At 42.0% G+C, this 25,496-nt stretch overlaps 1 protein-coding gene across 3 annotated transcripts in view; it reads left to right on the top strand.

Moving 5' to 3' along the window:
* The window catches only part of LOC141166849 (RING finger protein 112-like), a 109,963-nt gene that overhangs the window by 41,945 nt on the left and 42,522 nt on the right, over window positions 1–25,496 (top strand). For all 3 annotated transcript variants that reach the window (XM_073653963.1, XM_073653962.1, XM_073653964.1), the window contains 6 exons: window positions 7,284–7,421; window positions 8,193–8,297; window positions 15,442–15,492; window positions 15,587–15,631; window positions 22,559–22,645; window positions 24,731–24,854. In XM_073653963.1, the coding sequence (XP_073510064.1) occupies window positions 7,284–7,421; window positions 8,193–8,297; window positions 15,442–15,492; window positions 15,587–15,631; window positions 22,559–22,645; window positions 24,731–24,854 (550 nt within the window). The remainder of the gene's footprint in view (window positions 1–7,283; window positions 7,422–8,192; window positions 8,298–15,441; window positions 15,493–15,586; window positions 15,632–22,558; window positions 22,646–24,730; window positions 24,855–25,496) is intronic.

Below are 25,496 nucleotides of genomic sequence, written 5' to 3'. Positions count from 1 at the left end.
CACTAGATCACCACAGCCATGCCTCTGCACCACAATATATATATATATATACTGCTCAAAAAAATAAAGGGAACACTCAAATAACATATCCTAGATCTGAATGAATTAAATATTCTCATTGAATACTTTGTTTTGTACAAAGTTGAATGTGCTGACAACAAAATCACACAAAAATCATCAATGGAAATCAAATTTATTAACCAATGGAGGCCTGAATTTGGAGTCACCCCCAAAATTAAAGTGGAAAAACATACTACAGGCTGATCCAACTTTGATGTAATGTCCTTAAAACAATTCAAAATGAGGCTCAGTATTGTGTGTGGCCTCCACATGCCTGTATGACCTCCCTACAACGCCTGGGCATGCTCCTGATGAGGTTGCGGGTGGTCTCCTGTGGGATCTCCTCCCAGACCTGGACTAAAGCATCCGCCAACTCCTGGACAGTCTGTGGTGCAATGTGACGTTGGTGGATAGAGCAAGACATGATGTCCCAGATGTGCTCAATTGGATTCAGGTCTGGGGAACGGGCCGGCCAGTCCATAGCTTCAATGCCTTCATCTTTCAGAAACTGCTGACACTCCAGCCACATTAGTCTGGCATTGTCCTGCATTAGGAGGAACTCAGGGCCAACCGCACCAGCATATGGTCTCACAAGGGGTCTGAGGATCTCATCTTGGTACCTAATGGCAGTCAGGCTACCTGTGGCGAGCACATGGAGGGCTGTGCGGCCCTCCAAAGAAATGCCACCCCACACCATTACTGACCCACTGCCAAACTGGTCATGCTGAAGGATGTTGCAGGCAGCAGATCGCTCTCCACGGCGTCTCCAGACTTTGTCACATCTGTCACATGTGCTCAGTATGAACTTGCTTTCATCTGTGAAGAGCACAGGGCGCCAGTGGCGACTTTGCCAATCCTGGTGTTCTGTGGCTAATGCCAAGCGTCCTGCACGGTGTTGGGCTGTGAGCACAACCCCCATCTGTGGACGTCAGGCCCTCATACCACCATCATGGAGTCGGTTTCTAACCGTTTGTGCAGACACATGCACATTGGTGGCCTGCTGGAGGTCATTTTGCAGGGCTCTGGCAGTGCTCCTCCTGTTCCTCCTTGCACAAAGGCGGAGGTAGCGGTCCTGCTGCTGGGTTGTTGCCCTCCTACAGCCCCCTCCACGTCTCCTGGTGTAATGGCCTGTCTCCTGGTAGCGCCTCCAGCCTCTGGACACTACGCTGACAGACACCGCAAACCTTCTTGCCACAGCTCGCATTGATGTGCCATCCTGGATGAGCTGCACTACCTGTGCTACTTCTGTGGGTTGTAGAGTCCGACTCATGCTACCACGAGTGTGAAAGCACAACCAACATTCAAAAGTGACCAAAACATCAGCCAGAAAGCATTGGTACTGAGATGATGTCTGTGGTCCCCACCTGCAGAACCATTTCTTTCTTGAGGGTGTCTTGAAAATTGCCAATAATTTCCATCTATTGTCTATTCCATTTGCACAACAGCATGTGAAATTGATTGTCAATCAGTGTTGCTTCCTAATTGGAAAGTTTGATTTCACAGAAGTTTGATTTACTTAGAGTTATATTCTGTTGTTTAAGTGTTCCCTTTATTTGTGCAGTGTATATATTGCTATGTGTTTCCCCGGCTTAAAAATTTCTATTGAGATATGTAACTGTCACTTCAGGAGAACCAGCAGCAGAATTTCTGTGTCTGCTTCTAACTCATTCCCTCTCTATAGAACATTATGAACAGCAATTGTCGTCTAGTATATCAGTAATGGAAAAATCTGTCTTCACTGAATATGGATTTTATTGACTTTGCCCATGAACTGAGAGTGAAAAATCAATCCAGGAGTAAGAAGCAGGTTTCTCTCTTTAGATATATTACAAAGTTTATTAACTTCCTGTGTGTTATATGCTACTAAGAGGGACCCAAAAGACTGGTGCCAAACCAGCAATAGTGCAGCCACAAATTCATTTGACACAAGCTGCCCAGCTAGGCGAGCCCTTGAGGGCCGGGAATACTCTTCACCCAGCTCCCATTAAATGGAAGGGGGACTTTTGGCAAAGCCCTTCCCACACCCACTGTCGCCGCACAGCTGGCGTCAGGTGACGCGGCTGGTGCTCAGTCTAGGACAAGGTGAGTACCTCTGCTGGAATCCCAGAAAGTGTAACTAAAAGGAAAATGAGAAAACCATGCTGTAATAGCAAAACCTGCTGCTAACACCACAAACCACCAAGCACATGGAAACTGCAATAAACAGCAAAGGACTGGGCAAAGAGCAGGATTATATAGCCAGCCTAATGATCAGGTGTTGACTACTTCCCAATCATCCCCATACAGCCACTCCCTGCTTGTTTCAACTACATGCTAGACAATATCCCACCATTGCTCATTGCCAAACAAAGCAGCGTCCTGCGTTGCTGGCAAACCGGGAAGATAGCATCCCATCTTCCCTGGGCAGAGAAATCAGTGAGGGACATGGTGTCCCGTGTCCCACAACACCAGAACTAGAAGCTACACCAGATTGGGACAGATTACCTGCACGCATGGTAACTCTGCCTCATTGGTCAGGACAATGGCGGCGTTTGCAAAAGGAGACACGCCGTACTAAACTAGCTCCCTTACCAGGTGGGAGTACGGAACCATGATTCGTAACACTGTGTACTATTGATTTATGAACTAAAAATTGAAATGACAGTTACTCTTTCAGCTCTTTCTATAACTTTTCCGCTCCACACTATTAAAGGGACCGTTAGTGTCATCATTTAATATTGTTGGCATACATTCTATACATTACACCATATATAGCAGCCTATCAATTTCTGGTATATATTTTTCACTGCTTGTGTGATCTGTCCTGAAAACTGCATTATATCTCCATGCAATGCTCTGCAGCCTATCAATTTCTGGTATATATTTTTCACTGCTTGTGTGATCTGTCCTGAAAACTGCATTATATCTCCATGCAATGCTCTGCAGCCTATCAATTTCTGGTATATATTTTTCACTGCTTGTGTGATCTCTCCTGAAAACTGCATTATATCTCCATGCAATGCTCTGCAGCCTATCAATTTCTGGTATATATTTTTCACTGCTTGTGTGATCTGTCCTGAAAACTGCATTATATCTCCATGCAATGCTCTGCAGCCTATCAATTTCTGGTATATATTTTTCACTCCTCTAGCTTTTTTATTCCATGATACTTAAAGGTCATCACACTTACTTTAAGAGTTTATGATCCATGCCGAGTTTACTAGTCTGTTTCTTTTTTTTTTTTTTTCCCTGCACTTTATGGTCTCCTGTTGTCTTTTAAGCTAGTGATTGATTGTTAATGAGTTAAATCTGTGCAGATCTAAGCAGATACGTCCCTATATATTGAGACTTAGTTAAGGGGAGGCATTTATGCGGGGGCATTTATGCATATAGCATTTATGCATACTTTATCGAAGTGCCATAATTTAGCAAAGTGCCCTGGCAGTTAGAAAATGGCAGTTGGACAGGGCAGGAGACAGGTAAGACATGCAAGACAATTAAACAAACTTGCTTCCAGGTCATCTTTTTGGCAAACAGTATTCACCATTTGTATCTGTGCCATTTATACTCTGGTTGCTACAATCATCCACATTCACCGTTCACCCACAAATACGGCACACTTCATCCATATTAATCCCTCACTCCTCTCTTCTCCTATGTACAGTTGTCATGCTCTCTTCACAATGTTATACCACGCAGATCCATTCATTCCCACCATACAACGCAGGAAACGCTCTCACAAATCACTCAATCATCTGCTCACTCTCTGTATCTTCCTTCTATTAGTCGCAGGTGATATTTCTCCCAACCCAGGACCCTCCAGTAATAATAACACTAACTCTTTCCCTGTTACATTCAGAAACCCTGCTAATCTCATTAATATTCCCTGCATATCTTCTGTCTCATTCAACTGTGCCCTTTGGAATGCACGCTCAGCTTGTAATAAACTCTCTTACATCCATGACTTTTTCCTCTCTAATTCCCTCAACCTTCTGGCTCTCACTGAAACCTGGATCCAGCAGTCGGACACCACCGCCGCTGCAGCTCTCTCCTATGGTGGCCTACATTTCTCTCATACCCCACGACCTGACAACAGATCAGGTGGAGGTGTTGGTCTGCTTCTTTCAACAAAATGTACTTTTCAGGTTATCCCCCCTGTACCCTCCCTTATCTTCCCGTCCTTTGAGGCCCACACAGTCAGACTCTACCGGCCCTTCTCCCTGCGAGTGGCGGTTGTCTATCGCCCCCCAGGTCTCCCCCGTCAATTCCTGGATCACTTTGCTGCCTGGCTTACAAATTTTCTATCCTGCGACATCCCCACGAAAATCATGGGAGACTTTAACATCCCAATTGGCGATCCTCTTTCCCCATCTGCCACGCATCTTTTATCATTAACCTCCTCCTTCGGCCTTTCACAGCTTGCTAATTCTCCTACACATGAGGACGGGAACACATTGGACCTGATCTTCTCCCGGCTTTGCTCAGTACATGACTTTACTAACTCTCCCCTTCCACTCTCTGACCATAATCTTCTTTCATTCTCTGTCAAGAACTGTGACTTTACTCAAGACACTCCCACCGTCCACACTTATAGAAATATACGCGCCATTAACACCCAGAAATTTATAAAAAGGTTGCAATCATCATTGGCCCCAATCTCCTCCCTCTCATGTCCCGAATCTGCATTGAAGCATTATAACAAAATAATGCTATGCGCCCTGGATGAAGCCGCACCTCCTACACAAAGAACAATTCGGCATAGACGGCGACAACCCTGGCACACGCCTCAAACACGTCTTCTCCAGAGGTACTCCAGGTGCGCTGAACGGCTGTGGAGAAAATCAAATCTGCCCGAAGATTTCCTCCACTATAAATTTATGCTGAAAACATATAACTCTGCCCTTCACCTCTCCAAACAAACCTACTTTAACAACCTCATCATCTCACTTTCCAATAATCCTAAACGACTCTTTGACACGTTTCATTCTCTCCTCAATCAAACAGCACAGGCCCCGACCACCGACCTCAGCGCTGACGATCTGGCTAACTATTTCAAAGAAAAAATTGACCATATCCGACAGGAAATTTTCTCCCAATCCCCAAATGTTATGCATGCTCCCCCCCGCCACATTGTATCTTGCTCATTTTCTGACTTTGAACCAGTCACGGAAGATGAAGTGATCAGGCTCCTTGCATCTTCTCGCCCTACCACCTGCACCAGCGACCCTATTCCCTCACATCTCCTTCAGTCCCTTGCTCCAGCTGTCACCTCTCACCTAACTAAAATTTTCAACCTTTCCCTCTCATCTGGTATCTCTTCTTTTAAACACGCCAGCATACAACCATTACTTAAAAAACCATCCCTCGACCAGAACTGCACGGCCAACTACAGACCTGTTTCCAATCTTCCCTTTATCTCTAAACTCCTGGAACGCCTGGTCCACTCCCGTCTAATCCGCTATCTCTCAGACAACTCTCTTCTTGACCCTTTACAATCTGGTTTCCGCTCTTTACATTCTACTGAAACTGCCCTCACTAAAGTCTCTAATGATCTACTAACAGCTAAATCTAATGGTCACTACTCCCTGCTGATTCTCCTGGATCTCTCTGCAGCATTTGACACTGTGGATCACCAGCTCCTCCTCACTATGCTCCGCACTATTGGCCTCAAGGACACCGTTCTCTCCTGGTTCTCCTCTTATCTCTCTGACCGCTCCTTCTCTGTGTCTTTTGCCGGCTCCTCCTCCTCCCTACTTCCTCTTACTGTCGGGGTTCCTCAAGGATCAGTCCTAGGCCCCCTTCTTTTCTCCTTATACACCGCTCCTATTGGACAAACAATCAGTAGATTCGGTTTTCAGTACCATCTCTATGCTGATGACACCCAATTATACACCTCTGCTCCGGACATCACCCCTGCATTACTACAAAAGACCAGTGATTGTCTTTCTGCTGTGTCTAACACTATGTCCTCCCTCTACCTAAAACTGAATCTGTCAAAAACTGAACTACTAGTCTTTCCTCCCTCCATTAATCTACCTGTGCCCGATATTGCCATCTCCGTTTGTGGCTCAACCATTACTCCCCAGCTACAAGCCCGCTGTCTTGGGGTCATTTTTGATTCAGATCTTTCTTTCACTCCTCACATCAAATCACTCGCTCGTTCATGTCATCTACACCTCAAAAACATCTCAAGAATCAGGACTTTTCTCACCTTTGACTCGGCAAAAACTCTTACTGTCGCTCTTATTCATTCTCGTCTTGACTATTGCAACGCTCTACTAATCGGTCTCCCTCTTACTAAACTCTCCCCTCTCCAATCCGTCCTGAACGCAGCAGCCAGGATCATATTCCTCGCCAACCGCTACACCGATGCCTCTTCCCTGTGCCAGTCATTGCATTGGTTGCCCATCCAATATAGAGTTCGTTTTAAACTTATCACGCTTACCCACAAAGCGCTCCATGCTTCAGTACCCCCCTACATCTCCTCCCTTGTCTCAGTCTACCACCCTACACGTGCCCTCCGTTCTGCAAATGACTTGAAACTAAAATCCTCCATAATCCGAACTTCCCACTCCCGTCTCCAAGATTTCTCGCGTGCTGCGCCAATTCTCTGGAATGCACTACCCAGGACAGTTCGATTAATTCCCAATACCCACAGTTTCAAGCGAACCCTAAAAACACATTTCTTTAGACTGGCGTATCACCTAAACACACTCTGTCCATCCCAGCTTTCCCCCATATTAAAATCTTCTTCAACTTCGGGTTCAAACCAACCATGCACATAAAAGCCTCTGTCAGGACTGCACACATACTGGCTGGCGACCAGTCCATGTATTATTATTTATCCTATTCAGTATATCAAGGCTGCATTATACAATATATGTACTTTTTACCTTTTGTGTCTCCCCCACTTCCTCATAGACTGTAAGCTCGAGAGCAGGGCCCTCACTCCGTTCGATATGAGATATGCTTATTCTGTATTGTCTGTATAAGTCCCCCCTAAAATTTGTAAAGTGCTGCGGAATATGTTGGCGCTATAAAAATAAACTATTATTATTATTATTATTATTATAGGGAAAACCAACAGTGAAAACAGATACATAGGCATGCAGTCATGTCCCAAGTTACTAGGGTTTAGGGATTATGTGCTTGGATTATAGAGGACATTGGATCGTGTGACCAATATATATAAATGCACTTTACCTAATTCAAAAAAGTTTGATTCATGTTATTTTTCTTTTTAGGAGGAAACCAGGGAATTTGGGCTAGGAGCAGAAGCTGAGACATTGAAAGGCTTTAATTGGAAGCCTGGCCCAGACACAGTTACTAATGGAATTTGGATATGGAGTAAACCCTTCATTTTAGAGCAAAGGGGGCAGAAAGTAAGTGATATGCTTTATTTTGCCAATGTTGAAATAAACCTATTCCTAGCTGCAGCCAGGCCAATGACTGCAAAAGCCTCTTTTGCCCACTATAGACTGTGTATAGTGCTGACATGTACCGTAACTTCCGCCTCCCAAGCTGTTGTAAAACTACAACTTCAAAGAATGCCTTCAACATGAGTAGAGGATAAAAGAAGTCTATGACAAATTGGCAAAAATATTGACAGATGTGGAGGGGATCCCTGATTGGAATAAAAAGTACCGTAATTTGACATTTTTAACTAAAATTACTGCCTAGATTCCCAAGGAATTTGGAAGTGGTGTAGGCAATGCATTCTGCCATTTAAAGAGGACTTGTCAATGGGTCACTATGTCCAGCTTTTGCTTGTATTTTATTCCCACTGCTCCCCTGAGTATTCAGTTTTTTTTAAAACTTTTTTAAATGCTTCATATGGTTCCAAAGATAGGGCTTTTTTATTTAGTCCTACTTTTTATGGTCTTTTCAATGGGGCGTGGCTCACAGATTAATTATGCAGAACAGACTAAAAACATGCCCCTGGAGAATCCCATGAGCTACACCCCCTCTGTAAAGACCATTAAAATTCGTACTAAATAATAAGGCCTATATCTCTAGAAAAGTATAGCAGATTTATAAAAGACAGATAACAGGATACTCAGGGGAGCAGCAAGAATAAAATAAGAGCAAAAAATGTCCACTTTTGACCACCTCTTTAAGCTCTAACATTCCCTCTTTTATCCATATCTCTGCAGATCGCTGTATTTCTGATGGACATGGAAGGTTCCATGGATATAGAAGTTGAAAGAAAGTCCAACATAAAGATGTGCATGTTAACCATGCTCCTCAGCTCGCACCTTGTAAGTAGCCTTTATTATACCAATAGTGGTGTTCATCATTAGCTGGTTCATGGCAGGGACAATATTCGCTTTTGTATTTGTTTTTTTGAATTTTTGCTTTTAAGGCGTTCATTGTGCAATAAGAATGAACTGGTAACATGATGCATATCACTAGAATAATATTACATTTATATAAGCTTTATATACTGTAGGAAAACCAGGTAGGACAGGGTTAAAACCTAGCACTGGAGGTCCTGATTGTGTGCACCTGGCTAGCTATGTTTAGACTCAGGCCCTGTGCACTGTGTAATAAACTTTATCCTGTCTGATACGGAAACTCTTTCCTGTGTGGACATTAGCAGCTACCAAAGAGTGTGTATATATACCGTAGATACTTAAGGTACCTAATTTTACCACAAAAAACTGGGAAAACTTATTGACTCGAGTATAAGCCTAGGGTGGAAAAAGCAGCAACTACTGGTAAATTTCCCCATCCTGGTATGCATTGCTCCCTCATCCTCAATCCTGGTATGCATGGCCCCCTCACACCAATCCTGGTATGCATGGTCCCCTCATCCCCCATCCTAATATGCATGGCCCCCTCACCCCTCAATCCTGGTATGCATGGCCTCCTCAACCCCCAATCCTGGTATGCATGGCCTCCTCATCCCCCAATCCTGGTATGCATGGCCCCCTCATCCCCAATCCTGGTATGTATGGCCCCCTCATCCCAATCCTGTTATGCATGGTCCCCTCATCCCCCAATCCTGGTATGCATGGCCCCCTCATCCCAATCCGGGTATGCCTCGTCCCCTCATCCCCCAATCCTGGTATGCATGGCCCCCTCACCCCTCAATCCTAGTATGCATGGTCCCCTCATCTCCCAATCCTGGTATGTATGGCACCCCTCATACCCCAATACTGGTATGTATGGCCCCCCTCAACCCCCAATCCTGGTATGTATGGCCCCACCATCCCCCAATCCTGGTATGTATGGCCCCACCATCCCCCAGTCCTGGTATGCATGGTACTCCTCATCCCCCAATCCTGGAATGCATGGTCCCCTCACCCCTCAATCCTGGTATGCATGGTCCCCTCATCCCCCAATCCTGGTATGTATGGCACCCCTCATACCCCAATCCTGATATGTATGGCCCCCCTCAACCCCCAATCCTGGTATGTATGGCCCCACCATCCCCCAATCCTGCTATGTATGGCCCCACCATCCCCCAGTCCTGGTATGCATGGTCCCCTCATCCCCCAATCCTGGTATGCATGGCACCCCCCCCCATCACTGCACACATACAAAAAAAACACATACTCACCTTCCTTCCTCCCATCTGCTCCAGCGCTGCTGTGTCCTGTGTGCCAGCAGCTTATGTCGGTATCTGAGAAGCGCATGGCGTCACAGCGATGCGCTGCTCAGACACTGATGTGAGCTGCTGCTGGCAGATTCACTCCTCTCCATGCCAGGATTATGGGCGTGGAGAGAAGCGAATACACTTTCTCTTTAGTAGCGGGCACTGTCAGGAGCCGCAGCTCAGCACTCCTCCAGCCCACTGCTAAAGAGAATGAATATTCCCTCTTCTCCACGCCTATGGGAGTGCAGAAGAGGGAATATTCATTTCCCTTTAGCAGCAGGCACACATGATAGCTGCAACAGCGACTACCGCGTGTGCCCGCTTCTCCACCGCCGCAACCCCCCTCCTCCGTCGCTGCTCACCCCCCCTCCGCCTCCACAACCCCCCCCCACTATCCACCAACGGAATTGCTATATACTCGGATATATACCCGCGTATAAGCCGAGGGGGGATTTTTCAGCACAAAAAGTGTGCTGAAAAACTCGGCTTATACTCCAGTATATGAGGTATATATATATATATATATATATATATATATATATATATATATATATACACACACAGTGCAGACCAAAAGTTTGAACACACCTTCTCATTTAAAGATTTTTCTGTATTTTCATGACTATGAAAATTGTACATTCACACTGAAGTCATCAAAACTATGAATTAACAATGTGGAATTATATACAGTGGTGGCCAAAAGTATTGGCACCCCTGCAATTCTGTCAGATAATACTCAGTTTCTTCCTGAAAATGATTGCAATCACAAATTCTTTGGTATTATTATCTTCATTTAATTTGTCTTCAATGAAAAAACACAAAAAGAATTGTCCTTAAGCCAAATTGGATATAATTCCTCACCAAACCTAAAAAAGGGGGTGGACAAAAGTATTGGCACTGTTTGAAAAATCATGTGATGCTTCTCTAATTCGTGTAATTAACAGCACCTGTAACTTACCTGTGGCACCTAACAGGTGTTGGCAATAACTAAATCACACTTGCAGCCAGTTAACATGGATTAAAGTTGACTCAACCTCTGTCCTGTGTCCTTGTGTGTACCCCATTGAGCATGGAGAAAAGAAAGAAGACCAAAGAACTGTCTGAGAACTTGAGAAACCAAATTGTGAGGAAGCATGAGCAATCTCAAGGCTACAAGTCCATCTCCAAAGACCTGAATGTTCCTGTGTCTTCCGTGCGCAGTGTCATCAAGAAGTTTAAAGCCCATGGCACTGTGGCTAACCTCCCTAGATGTGGACGGAAAAGAAAAATTGACGAGAGATTTCAACGCAAGATTGTGCGGATGGTGGATAAAGAATCTTGACTAACATCCAAACAAGTTCAAGCTGCCCTGCAGTCCGAGGGTACAACGGTGTCAACCCGTACTATCCGTCGGCGTCTGAATGAAAAGGGACTGTATGGTAGGATACCCAGAAAGACCCCACTTCTTACCCCGAGACATAAAAAAGCCAGGCTGTAGTTTGCCAAAACTTACCTGAGAAAGCCTAAAACGTTTTGGAAGAATGTTCTCTGGTCAGATGAGACAAAAGTAGAGCTTCTTGGGAAAAAGCATCAACATAGAGTGTACAGGAAAAAAAAAAGAGGCATTCAAAGAAAAGAACACGGTCCCTACAGTCAAACATGGCGGAGGTTCCCTGATGTTTTGGGGTTGCTTTGCTGCCTCTGGCACTGGACTGCTTGACCGTGTGCATGGCATTATGAAGTCTGAAGACTACCAACAAATTTTGCAGCATAATGTAGGGCCCAGTGTGAGAAAGCTGGGTCTCCCTCAGAGGTCATGGGTCTTCCAGCAGAACAATGACCCAAAACACACTTCCAAAAGCACTATAAAATGGTTTGAGAGAAAGCACTGGAGACTTCTAAGGTGGCCAGCAATGAGTCCAGAACTGAATCCCATAGAACACCTGTGGAGATATCTCAAAATGGCAGTTTGGAGAAGGCACCCTTCAAATATCAGGGACCTGGAGCAGTTTGCCAAAGAAGAATGGTCTACAATTCCAGCAGAGCATTGTAAGAAACTCATTGATGGTTACCGGAAGCGGTTGTTCGCAGTTATTTTGGCTAAAGGTTGTGCAACCAAGTATTAGGCTGAGGGTGCCAATACTTTTGTCTGGCCCATTTTTGGAGTTTTGTGTGAAATGATCAATGGTTTGATTTTTGCTTCATTTTCTTTTGTGTTTTTTCCTTGCAAGCAAATTAAATGAAGATAATAATACCAAAGAATTTGTGATTGCAATCATTTTCAGGAAGAAACTGAGTATTATCTGACAGAATTGCAGGGGTGCCAATACTTTTGGCCACCACTGTACTTAACAAAAAAGTGTGAAATAACTGAAAATATGTCTTATATTCTAGGTTCTTCAAAGTAGCCACCTTTTGCTTTGATGACTGCTTTGCACACTCTTGGCATTCTCTTGATGAGCTTCAAGAGATAGTCACCGGAAATGGTCTTCCAATAATCTTGAAGGAGTTCCCAGAGATACTTAGCACTTGTTGGCCCTTTTGCCTTCACTCCGCGGTCCAGCTCACCCCAACCATCTCGATTGGGTACAGGTCTGGTGACTGTGGAGGCCAGGTCATCTGGCGTAGCACCCCATCACTCTCCTTCTTGGTCAAATAGCCCTTACACAGCCTGGAGGTGTGTTTGGGGTCATTGTCCTGTTGAAAAATAAATGATGGTCCAACTAAACGCAAACCGGATGGAATAGCATGCCGCTGCAAGATGCTGTGGTAGCCATGCTGGTTCAGTAAGCCTTCAATTTTGAATAAATTCCCTACAGTGTCACCAGCAAAGCACCCCCACACCATCACACCTCCTCCTCCATGCTTCACGGTGGGAACCAGGCATGTAGAGTCCATCCGTTCACCTTTTCTGCGTCGCACAAAGACACGATGGTTGGAACCAAAGATCTCAAATTTGGACTCATCAGACCAAAGCACAGATTTCCACTGGTCTAATGTCCATTCCTTGTGTTCTTTAGCCCAAACAAGTCTCTTCTGCTTGTTGCCTGTCCTTCGCAGTGGTTTCCTAGCAGCTATTTTACCATGAAGGCCTGCTGCACAAAGTCTCCTCTTAACAGTTGTTGTAGAGATGTGTCTGCTGCTAGAACTCTGTGTGGCATTGACCTGGTCTCTAATCTGAGCTGCTGTTAACCTGCGATTTCTGAGGCTGGTGACTCGGATAAACTTATCCTCAGAAGCAGAGCTGACTCTTGGTCTTCCTTTCCTGGGGCGGTCCTCATGTGAGCCAGTTTATTTGTAGCGCTTGATGGTTTTTGCAACTGCACTTGGGGACACTTTCAAAGTTTGCCCAATTTTTTGGACTGACTGACCTTCATTTCTTTGCTTTAAGAAATGAAGGTCAGTCAGTGCGAAAAATTGGGAAAACTTTGAAAGTGTCCCCAAGTGCAGTTGCAAAAACCATCAAGCGCTACAAATAAACTGGCTCACATGAGGACTGCCCCAGGAAAGGAAGACCAAGAGTCACTTCTGCTTCTGAGGATAAGTTTATCCGAGTCACCAGCCTCAGAGATCTCAGGTTAACAGCAGCTCAGATTAGAGACCTGGTCAATGCCACACAGAGTTCTAGCAGCAGACACATTTCTACAACAACTGTTAAGAGGAGACTTTGTGCAGCAGGCCTTCATGGTAAAATAGCTGCTAGGAAACCACTGCTAAGGACAGGCAACAAGCAGAAGAGACTTGTTTTGGGCTAAAGAACACAAGGAATGGACATTAGACCAGTGGAAATCTGTGCTTTGGTCTGATGAGTCCAAATTTGAGATCTTTGGTTCCAACCACCGTGTCTTTGTGCGACGCAGAAAAGGTGAACAGATTGACTCTACATGCCTGGTTCCCACCGTGAAGCATGGCGAAGGAGGTGTGATGGTGCTTTGCTGGTGACACTGTTGGGGATTTATTCAAAATTGAAGGCATACTGAACCAGCATGGCTACCACAGCATCTTGCAACGGCATGCTATTCCATCCGGTTTGCGTTTAGTTGGACTATCATTTATTTTTCAACAGGACAATGACCCCAAACACACCTCCAGGCTGTGTAAGGGCTATTTGACCAAGAAGGAGAGTGATGGGGTGCTACGCCAGATGATCTGGCCTCCACAGTCACCAGACCTGAACCCAATCGAGATGGTTTGGGGTGAGCTCGACCGCAGAGTGAAGGCAAAAGGGCCAACAAGTGCTAAGCATCTCTGGGAACTCCTTCAAGATTGTTGAAAGACCATTTCCGGTGACTACCTCTTGAAGCTCATCAAGAGAATGTCAAGAGTGTACAAAGCAGTCATCAAAGCAAAAGTTGGCTACTTTGAAGAATCTAGAATATAAGACATATTTTCAGTTGTTTCACACTTTTTTGTTAAGTATATAATTCCACATGTGTTAATTCATAGTTTTGATGCCTTCAGTGTGAATGTACAATTTTCATAGTCATGAAAATACAGAAAAATCTTTAAATGAGAAGGTGTGTCCAAACTTTTGGTCTGTACTGTATATCTGCTTCATTTCTATTTTAGTATCCCCACGCACAAAGACAGTTAGTGCGTTTATTCATGCAGCTTTTGGTTCTTATATAGGATAGTGAAAGCGCTTGTGCATAGTAAACAAAGCTTTATATTATAAAATTAAAAATGTCTCCTGTTTAAGAACTTGAGGCAACCCTATTAACCACTACACAACCACCTCACGTAATATTTCATCATATGGTTGCCGCAAGTGTATGGAGTGGGCTCAGTAACTGAGCTCGCACCATGCTTAGCAGATGGCAGCTGTATTATACAGCCAGCATCTGCATGTAACAGCAGCGGATGAGACTAGCGCCAATTGTTCTTGTTTGACCAATGCCTGTTAATTGCTGACAGTGACAATCAAATGGCTACGTTACAAGTATGCATCCCTCCCATCCCCCCCACTACACGATTGTGGGGTGCTGATGCGTCTGCTGAAGTACCCGTGGCCGCCATGTTGGTCTTCCTATGCAACCCAGTTTGTGGTTGAGCCTCATAGGAGAACCACAATTTAACTATATGCTGCAATACAGTGTAAGTGATGACGTGATCAAAGGCTCATATTATAATTAGATCATTATCTAAGGGAATAAAGAAATAAAGTAAAATTTTAAAAAAGTTTTAACAAAATTTGAAAAAAAAAATGTTTAAAAAAAATATATAATTTTTTTTTTAAATTTCCCATTTAAAAAAAAATTAAATAAAAAATGGAAAAAATAAACATATTTGGTATCAATGAAACTGTAAGAGTCTGATCTATCAAGATATAAAATTATTTTAAACATGTTAAATAAACACCGAAATGAGAGTTGAAGAATGATTTTTTTTGAGGCAGGGATATAACCACAAAAAATGCTATAGGAGATCAAAACACTGTATGTACGTCACAATAGTATCAATAACAATGTAAGCTCAGCGTGGACAAAACAGGCTACGCTTATTACTAGAATAAGGCATTGCCACTAGCGCCATAATGTGCTGGTCCAAGCTTAGAGCATTATTTGGTCTATGAATCCCTACAATAGATGGCTACATAAATAAAAAAATAATAAAGTATAATAACTAAAAAAGTGTAGCATACCAGTAAAACCACAACCCAAGAATAACCCCAAAGCTACATACATACCCAAATGTAAATGGTGTAAACAATGAACTGCCATATTATTATTATATTATTATTATTAGTAGTATTATTATGAACTGCAAGACCACCACAGAGAAATAACTGAAATCTGAGTCCCATCTTGCTTTTGTTATTTTTTCAGGTGTACAATGTGAACTCAAACATAAAAGAAACAGATATCGACTACCTTGAGGTGAGAAAAAAAAATTATATGTAGTTAATATCATTGATTTCAACTTTTTTGGACATTTCTTTCATTTGTGGTAATAACTTCTATTATTTCCTAGATTTACTGTCATGGACTCGGCAGCGATAGATTACATAAATTAAAGGTATAGTATGATTTTATGGTAAAAGCCACTTTTGCACAAGGTCATACAGATTCAATTTCCAAAGGCATGTAAAAATAATGAAAGGGAACCTGACAGCTTTACCAAAACCCCAAATCCACCATGTATTTATTTCTATCAATATACCCTTTCTAACAAGCCCATTTTATTGTCTTAGAGATCTCTTTATCAGCCAAAAATCAATTTTATAAGTGGTCTTGTGATATGCTAATTAGTGGGTGACTAACAATGTGGGCATTATTTTCCCCGGACTGCCTCCCTGACAATGTACAGTAACTCAGTTGCCCCTCGGCTTCACCGGCACAGTGTGCATGGCCAGGGAGGCAGTGGTGATGTAAAGGTGGAGAAGTTGTCTGAACACCCTCTGAAGAGTCCTAATCTGTTTTATTGCGTGACCTGGTTTTGGTAGGTGACTATTCCTCATATAGACTGCAGTTTTCCTGTGGACAGGGGTGGTCAGGGTTAACTGTAAGGCCAGCTCACAATTTGGGGAGGAGTAACTGGACACTAGTTATTACAAGTTCAACGACAGAGAAGGATGAACTCTCAGCAGAGCCAGCCGGATTGGGTGTGTGCAGAAGAGCAGACATACAGAAGGTAGTACGATCCTTCAGTGTCAAGCAACAGTGATGGCAGTTTCTCCTCTAGCAAGCATGTTGGGGCATCTACTGAAAGAGACAGGAACTACTGACGAATACAGGATCATCCAGGCTGGGACATGTTCATACAGTGGGCACGGAAAGTATTCAGGCCCCTTTAAATTTTTCACTCTTTGTTTCATTGCAGCCATTTGGTAAATTCTAAAAGGGTAATTTTTTTTCTCATTAAAGTACACTCTGCACCCCATCTTGACTGAAAAAAAGCAGAAATGTAGAAATTTTTGCAAATTTATTCAAAAAGATAAACTGAAATATCACATGGTCATAAGTATTTAGACCCTTTGCTCAGACACTCATATTTAAGTCACATGCTGTCCATTTCCTTGTGATCCTCCTTGAGGCTATGTGCCCACGATGCAGAAATGAAGCAGAAAATTTCTGCAGCATTTCTGCATCTCCCTGGCAGAAAAAAACGCATGCAGATTGTGCATGCGTTTTTCCTGCAGAATACATGCGGATCCACATGTGGGTTCACATGCGTTTCCGCATGCAGATTGACAAGCACTTTCCAGGCGATAGCATCACTTGGAAAGTGCTTGACAACTAGGTCACACTATATAAATCCATGCAAACAGCATGGATTTATACAGTGTGAACCGTAAAAATTAAAACAAATAAAGCTATACTCACCCCCGAGGCCCCGGTGTGTGCAGCAGCGCTCGTTCCTGTCTAGTTCCCGGCTGCCGGCATATCGCGAGACAGAGCGGTGAAGGGCCTGCGGTCACATGACTGTGACGTCACCGAAGGTCCTTCAGCGCTGCTGGCATTCAGAGAGAAGACGCCGGACAGGTGAGTATAAACTTTATTTGTTATTTTATTCTTTTTTTACAGGTACAATGGTACCCAGGTCTGGATGAGAGTCTCCTCTCCTCCAGAACTGGTTACCATCCGCACATAGAGACGCATAGAAGCCGCTTGTAAAAATGTACAGTCGCGGTTTCTATGCGTCTCAATGCAAGTCAATGGCGGGAGTTCCGCTGCGCTGCCGCAAAATTAAATGACATGCTGCGGATTTTTGTACGCAGCATAAACGCTGCGGAAAAATCCGCATCATGTGCATAGAACATGCGGAATCCCCTTGGGGACCATGGGGTGCGGATTAACTAGCGTTTCACAAGCGTTTCCGCTGCGGAAATTCCGCAGCATAAACGCTTGAAAAACGCTACGTGGGCACACAGCCTGAGATGGTTCTACCCCTTCATTGGAGTCCAGCTGTGTTTAATTAAACTGGTAGGACTTGATTTGGAAAGGCGCACACACCTGTCTATATAAGGCCTCACAGCTCACAGTGCATGGCAGACCAAATGAGAATCATGAGCTCAAAGGAACAGCCCAAGGAGCTCAGAGACAGAATTGTGGCAAGGCACAGATATAGCCAAGGTTGTAAAATAATTTCTTCATTACTCAAAGTTCCTAAGAACACAGTGGCCTTCATAATCCTTAAATTGAAGAACTTTGGGACCACCAGAAGTCTTCCTAGACCTGAACGTCCAGCCAAACTGAGCAATCGTGGGAGAAGATCCTTGGTGAGAGAGGTAAAGAAGAACCCCAAGATCACTGTGGCTGAGCTCCAGAGATGCAGTAGGGAGATGGGAGAAACTTCCAAAAAGTCAACTATCACTGCAGCCCTCCATCAGTCGGGCCTTTATGGCAGAGTGGCCCGACGGAAGCCTCTCCTCAGTGCAAGACATATGAAAGCCCGTATAGAACGACACATGAACGACTCCCAGTCTATGAGAAATAAGATTCTCTGGTCTGATGAGACGAAGATAGAACTTATTGGTGATAATTCTGTACATGTACAGCGCAAGTTGGTAGCGAGTGTATGGAGCGGGCTCACGGGGTGAGCTGGCCTCATACCCGACAGGTAATGGCTGTGTGTTACAGTAAGACCTGCCTGTAACAATCACGGGTAGCGCTGAGCACCGCTCCCATTGTTCAACTGTTAAACTCTGACAGCGGCATTAAAATGCACCGGCAGGGGGCTGTCTCATTCTACGCGCCCATGGGTGCACTGCTGACATGATCACAGGGCAACAATGGGTTGCTGTGCCAGCTGGGGGTCTATTGAAGACCCCCGTACTTGTCATTATGGAGCTCCCTTGAAACCCTGCCTCTGGCCGGGCTTCAAAGGAGACCGAGATTTTCACTATATGCAGTAATGCTATAGTGATCAGACGATCGCAGCTTCAAGTCCCCTAAGGGGACTCACAAATACAGTGAAAAATTTAAAAAAAAGTAAAAAAAATATGAAAAAAATTACCAAAAAAACATAAATGTTAAAATTTACCCTCTTTTCCACCATTAAAAATAAAAATAATAAAAATTAACATATTTGGTATCACAGCATTCAGAAAAGCCTGATCTATCAAAATATAAAAACAATTAACCCGATCGATAAATGGAAAATTTTGAAGAACACCAACTTCAAGTTTTTTTGGTCGCTGCAATAGCACAAAATATGCTGTAACGAGCGATCAAAAAATCATATCTATCCCAAAATGGTATCAATAAAACCGTAGTTTAGCCCCCAAAAAATAAGTTGTCAAACAGGTTCATCGACCAAAAAATGAAAACGTTATGGATCTTGGAAAATGGCGACACAACTCCCCCCAATTTTTATTTTTTAAACCACTAAAGTGATAAAAGAGCTTGACATGTTTGGTATCACTGTAACCATACTGATGAGCAGAATCATATGTCAAGGTCATTTTCAAAACAAAATTCCGTAAAATAAATTCCCGAAAAAAACAATGTCAGTATTGCATGTTGTTTCATGTTTTCCAGTATAATATATGGTAAAATGAATAATGTCATTCAAAAGTACAACTCGTCCTACAAAAAACAAGCTCTCATAAGTCCAGGTGGACAGAAAAATAAAAAAAGTTATGACTCTGGGAAGAAGGGGAAGAAAAAACAAAAATGCAAAAATGGAAATTGGGCAGAAGGTGTTAAAGAGAATGTGTTATTTGAAAATGACCCAAAATTTAAGTCAAGTTTTTGTGTTAAATAGATTTTTTGGCAATGTTTTTTTCTCCTAATCACAATCTTTAATAAAAAAAAAAAGACTCTAACTTCCTATTGTTTCAGGCAATCATATGTACATTAGCAGCAATAAACAGACTCTGACCCTATTTTTTGTATTAAAACATTTAATGAACATGTGCAAAGGTCATTGTGAAGGGAGGTGGAGCAGGATCAGCTGTGATGTCACCTATTGAGAATGGTGGATCCTGTATTATTAGCTGGGTACTCTTCTGGTAAAGTAAGAAAAACCCACAAAAGTCATCGAAACAACTTGAAACTGACAAAAGTAATTTTCTATTTAAATTTACTGAAAATCAACCAATGAAAATCAGACATTGCTTTTGAAGTTAAAATGACCTGGACAAAAATGATGTTACCCCTAGAAAATATTGAAAATAATTTGACCATAGGGACACGTTATACTAACATATATCCTGTAATTAGCATCACAGGTGTCTTCAAGCTTGTAATCAGTCAGTCTGCCTGTTTAAAGGGTTAAAAGTAGTCACTGTGCTGTTTGGTATCATGGTGTGTACCACACAAAGAAAGCGAAGGAGAGAGTTGTCTCAGATTAGAAAGAAAATTCTAGACAAACATGTTAAAGGTAAAGGCTACAAGACCATCTCCAAACAGTTTGATGTTCCTGTTATAAATGATGCTCATATTATTCTGAAGTTTGAGGTCTATTGGACTGTAGCCAACCTCCTTAGACATGACCGCAAGAGGAAAATTGATGACAGATTGAAGAGATTGATAATTCAAATGGTAACTAAAGATCCCAGAACAATTTCCAAAGAGATTGGAGGTAAACTCCAAGGTCAAGGTACATCCGTGTCAGATCGCATTACCTGTCACTATGTTGACCAAAGTGGACTTCTTGGAAGATGACCGAAGAGGAAACCATTGTTTAAAGCAAATCATAAAGTGAGACTCGAATTTGCCAAAATACATATTGACAAGCCACAAAGCTTCTAGGAGAATGTCGTTTTGACAGATGAGACAACACTGGAGCTCTTTGGCAAGTCACATCAGCTCTATGTTCACAGACGCAAAAATGAAGTGTCCAAAGATAATTACATACCTACTGTGACACATGGTGGAGGCTCGGATATTTCTTGGGGCTGCTTTGCTGCATCTGGAACAGGCTGTCTTGAATCTGTGTAGGGTACAATAAAATCTCAAAACTATAAAGGCATTCTGGAGCGGAATGTGATTCCAAGTGTCAGAAAGCTTGGTCTGAGTTGGTCTTGATCATGGGTCCTCCAACAGAATAATGACCCAAAACACACAGCTAAAAACGTCCAAGAATGGATAAGCTCAAAACATTGGACTATTCTGAAGTGGCCTTCTATGAGCTCTGACCTAAATCCTATTGAACATCTGAAGTTGAAACTTGCAGTCTGGAGAAGGCCTGAGCCAGCTGGAACATTTTGCTCACAAGGAGTGGACAAGATACCAGTGAATAGGTGCAGACATCTCATTGAGAGTTACAGAAATTGTTTATTTGCAGTGATTGCCTCAAAAGGTTGTGCAACAAAATATTAAGTTAAAGAAGTATTCCCATCTCAAAGATCATTTCCCAATATGTAGTAGGTGTAATAACAATAATATTAGCAAATACCTCCAATTAGAAATGTGGTATAGTTTTTCTGATTCGTACTGTTGCTTACCCCATGTGCAGGGCATTGCAGTAGCTTAGGTATCCATGGTTACAACCACTCATTTAGTGACAGTTAGTTGTTAGTGGTCATAACCATGGATACCTAAGCTACTACAATGCTTGCACATGGGATAAGCAACATAGCGAATCAGAAGAACTATACTACATTTCTAATTGGAGATATTTGCTAATATTATTATTACACCTACTACATATTGGGATAGGATCTTGGAGATAGGAATACCCCTTTAAGGGTCCCATCATTTTTGTCCAGGTCAGTTTCATTATTTTTTTTTCTTCTGTTGAACCACAATTCAAAAGCAAAAAAAACAAAGTCTGATTCTCATTACTTGATATTCAGTAAATTGAAAATGACTTTTGTCAGTTTCAAGTTATATCAGTCACCATTGTGTTTTTTTTCTTACTTGACAGAAAGATACCAACTATTTTGTCCATGTGTGTACCTGTAATCCTGCCTCTGATAAGGAAACTGCTGTAAATTCTTCATGAAAGGACGTGAAGTACGAGCCAGCAATCGCTCCAGTGGCCAGTCTGAAAATTGCAAGATTACTAATTTTGTTTAATAATAAAGATCATGATCATGAACAGCACTATGACCCTAAAATATAGATAGATATAACAACAAACATAAAGTTAAAAACCATAGTGTATCTAATCATTTGTCGGTAATGCATGGTGGTGATTTCAGTTGTCTGAAAGTAATACCTATAGAACAGGTCCCGCATTCCCTCAGCAGATTCAAGGATTTATGAAGGAGGGAGATGTTTTGAATTTTCCACCTGGATTGATTGACACCTAAAGGGTTAAATATCTCAGTAGAAAAAAAATGTTAATGGGTTATTTAAACATAGATTAAATTATATATCATTTTTATTTTTAAAAATTTTTTATTTTTTAAAAAAATTGGGGAAAATTTGTAAAAAAAAATTTGGAAGTTTTATTTATTTATTTTTTTTTAAAAAATAAAATAATTTTTTTTTACATTTTATATTATTATTAGTGTTAGTATTTATTTTTTATAACATGTATAGATGTTTTAAAAGACGAGAGTATAGTCTAAACAGGATGAAGATATGTCATTTCCTGTGAGGGACATCTCAGGAAGCCATGTGCTATAGTATATAACGCAGTTAGAAAGTTATTTGCCCATCCTGAAGAAGGGGAAACCTGCATTTCTCAGTGTACGAAGAGGAGAGGCTGACCTGGAAGTAAAGGGGATAGGGCTCTTTCTCCCCCTTACAAAGTAAATGGAGCTTCAATCCTTCAAATTCCCTACTCCCCGTGTGGACCTATCGTGCTAGTCAGCTGGCGCTCCTTTTTTTGTTTGTTTTTTCATGATATAAAAGCAATCACTTAAAATTGTCACAAATTAAAAAGAAACACTTTACTCAAAAACCTGATTTAAACAATAATTCATTTTTTTAGCAACACATTCCCTTTAATTCATGGAAATGAAAAGCTAGAAAAATGACATCTATACCAAAACAATAATTGTCAATCAGATGTTTGTTTTTGTAATGTTTTTCTTTTATTTTATTTCAGTATTTTGATTTCCTGATTCGTAACTGGTATGACGCAGAAAATTGTGGAGCCGAACATGGTGAATCCTATTTTAAATCAATTATTGAGGTTTGCAATTTTATATTAACTCAAATTTGTTATTACATTCTCTTTCCTGTACAGTAAAAATTCTTTATTTTGAGCACAGTAGTAAAAAAATGTGAATATATTAGTATTTGTTTGTAGCGTACTTACTTCCTGATGATGCCGACTGAGCAACAATCTGTCCTGATTTAAAGGAAATCTGCACTAATAAATTAGGTAACTTGATAAAAATCTTTTATTGCAAATATCCTACCGTTTCATGTCTGCAGCACCAATGCAGAGCTATGTTTGTCTATGGTTACAGAGTACAAACATCATCCTCTTCCTGACATGTGACATAATAGAGAGATACATGTTGGGTACCGTTCTATGGCACAATACCAGGGAGATGCCAGATGTGTTGTACAGCCGGCATCTGTCTGACAGCAGAGCTTGCTCCAGTCGCTGCTTTCTAAATATTTAAATGCTGCTGTCAGTCACTCTTAATGGTAGCGCAATCACCTGTGCATTCAAGCTCCTATGACTCAATCACCGGGGGCCAATGGGTTTTTATTTCAGATGGGCTCCTACAGAAGAAACCCATGGCTGCTAACTAAGTTCCCCTATAAAGCCCAACCTGTTGCAGGACTCCATAAGAGAATGTTATTTTGTCTACATACTGCAATACATAGAAATGCAGAATATAGAAAAAACAATCAATCAATTGCAGTTTCAAGTTCCCCTAAGAGGATTAAAAAAAAAATAATGTAAAGAATAAAAATAAAAAAATTGAGTCACCCTCTTTTCCATTTCAAATTCTAAAGAAATAAAATTAACAAATTTGGTATTGCCACGTAAGTAAAATTCTGACATATTAAAATTAACAATTTTGGTATCACCATAACTGTACTGACCTGGAGTATTATGTTGCCAGGTCATTTTTACCACACAATGAGCATAGTAAAAACAGAACCCCAAAAAACAATTTTGGAGGAAAGAAGGTTTAATTATAATCACAGATGGTGATTCTTTACTGTAAGAGTAGTGAGACTATAGAATGTTTGCTGTAAAAGCAGTGAGACTATGGATTCTTTACTGTAAGAGCAGTGAGATTATGGATTATTTACTGTAATTTAAGTGAGACTATGGATTCTTTACTGTAAGAGTAGTGAGACTATAGAATGTTTGCTGTAAAAGCAGTGAGACTATGGATTCTTTACTGTAAGAGCAGTGAGACTATGGATTCTTTACTGTAGGAGCAGTGAGACTATGGATTCTTTACTGTAAGAGCAGTGAGACTATGGATTCTTTACTGTAAGAGCAGCGAGACTATGGATTCTTTACTGTAAGAGCAGTGAGACTATGGATTCTTTACTGTAAGAGCAGTCATTGTTGATTTCCTTTTTACAATAAATGAACATCTTTGTGAGTTTAAGATAAATGGGTTCATGAATACCATGAAGAGCAGCGACCACAGCATTGCTTGGTATTTATCTGTGTCTCCCACTATTATCAACTTTAATTTATGAGGAATAGAGATGAGCGACTCCATTCACAGGACCCTGGTCTAATGGCTATGTCAGTTGTGTTTGGTCGCCGGTAAGGAGCTCTCTGAATCTTCGCCTACCTGCTGGCATCCCCAATGCCTCTTCTGATTTGGAGGTCCTGCGCAACATCATCGCTGTGGCGTGCGCACACATGACATGGCTCCATCTTACCAATCGGAAGTGGAGTCGGGGTATTCCGGCAAGTAGGAGGTGGTGGGAAAGCTCCCATTCAGTATTAAAGGACTACTGAAGTGGCCACTGGACCAGGATCCTGCTAATCGATTCACACCTCTATAATGAGGGAACTTCTCAGCAACTGTTTAATTCTCCCTTAGTGGCGATTAAGTATTTCACAATTACCACTGAAATTACTGGGCTGCCCATGTAATGCACAGACATATTGGTTCCTCCAATGTGATACACGCTCTTTGTAGAAAATCTAGATGAGAGTCCTAAGGAATAGGAAACTATGTTAACGTAAAATTACCTGATGGGGTATTTAAAAGTGTGATTTTGAAATTAGTTATACTACTATACATATCATCTAAGTTTATGAGTTCTTTCGATATGTTTTGATATGCAGAAAACGAAGACAAGATATAAGAATTGCACATTTTTAGAAGTTCTCAATCAGTGTTCTTCTAGTTGCTTCTTGATGCCACATCCAGGCAACAACATCACCAGCAGGGATACAGGAAGATTTATAGGTAATTGTCATTGCACTGTTTGCATTGTTTCTCTTGCTACATTATCAGGGGCGGATTATGGATAGCCAGGGCCCTGCACAGTCAACAGATGTTTCAGGTGCCATGTCAAATGATGACCAATGGTGTCATGAGATGAGTCTCGTGATCAACACACGTGCTTTGGTGTAGATTCTGCATATTTTTTCTCTTATTAACAGCGCTATACATAACAATTAGGGCAATATGTAATAAGAAATGTTGCAATGCATAACAAAAGAGGACACTATGTAATAAGGGATGACACTATACACTGTATAACAAGAGAGGGCACTATGTAATAAGGGACAACATGATACTGCATAAGACGCTATGTAATAAGTAGAGATGAGCGGTGTTCGACTAGAACTGTTCGCCAATCTCAAATTCGAGCTGTTTTGGGCGGTGTTCGAGTTGTTCGACGAACCCGAACAATTTGCAAAAAATTCGGCTGTTCGAGGTTATGTTCGATAACTGTTCGTGCACCAAAAGCGTGTCCTGCATGTCTGGCGCTATTTAGAGCACCAATCATGCAGGGATTGTCTGCCACTCACTGTAATGGTGGTTGTGGCATTACAGTGATTGCCCAAATCGATGGGAACAGTGCTCACAGTGAAACATGGAAAT

Source organism: Phyllobates terribilis, unplaced genomic scaffold (assembly GCF_046119375.1).
Source record: "Phyllobates terribilis strain yellow unplaced genomic scaffold, ASM4611937v1 Scaffold_11__3_contigs__length_659146591, whole genome shotgun sequence".
In the NCBI taxonomy this organism is placed as follows: domain Eukaryota; kingdom Metazoa; phylum Chordata; class Amphibia; order Anura; family Dendrobatidae; genus Phyllobates; species Phyllobates terribilis.
Note: the sequence above shows the minus strand (reverse complement) of the source record. Positions and strands in the feature narration are given on the sequence as shown.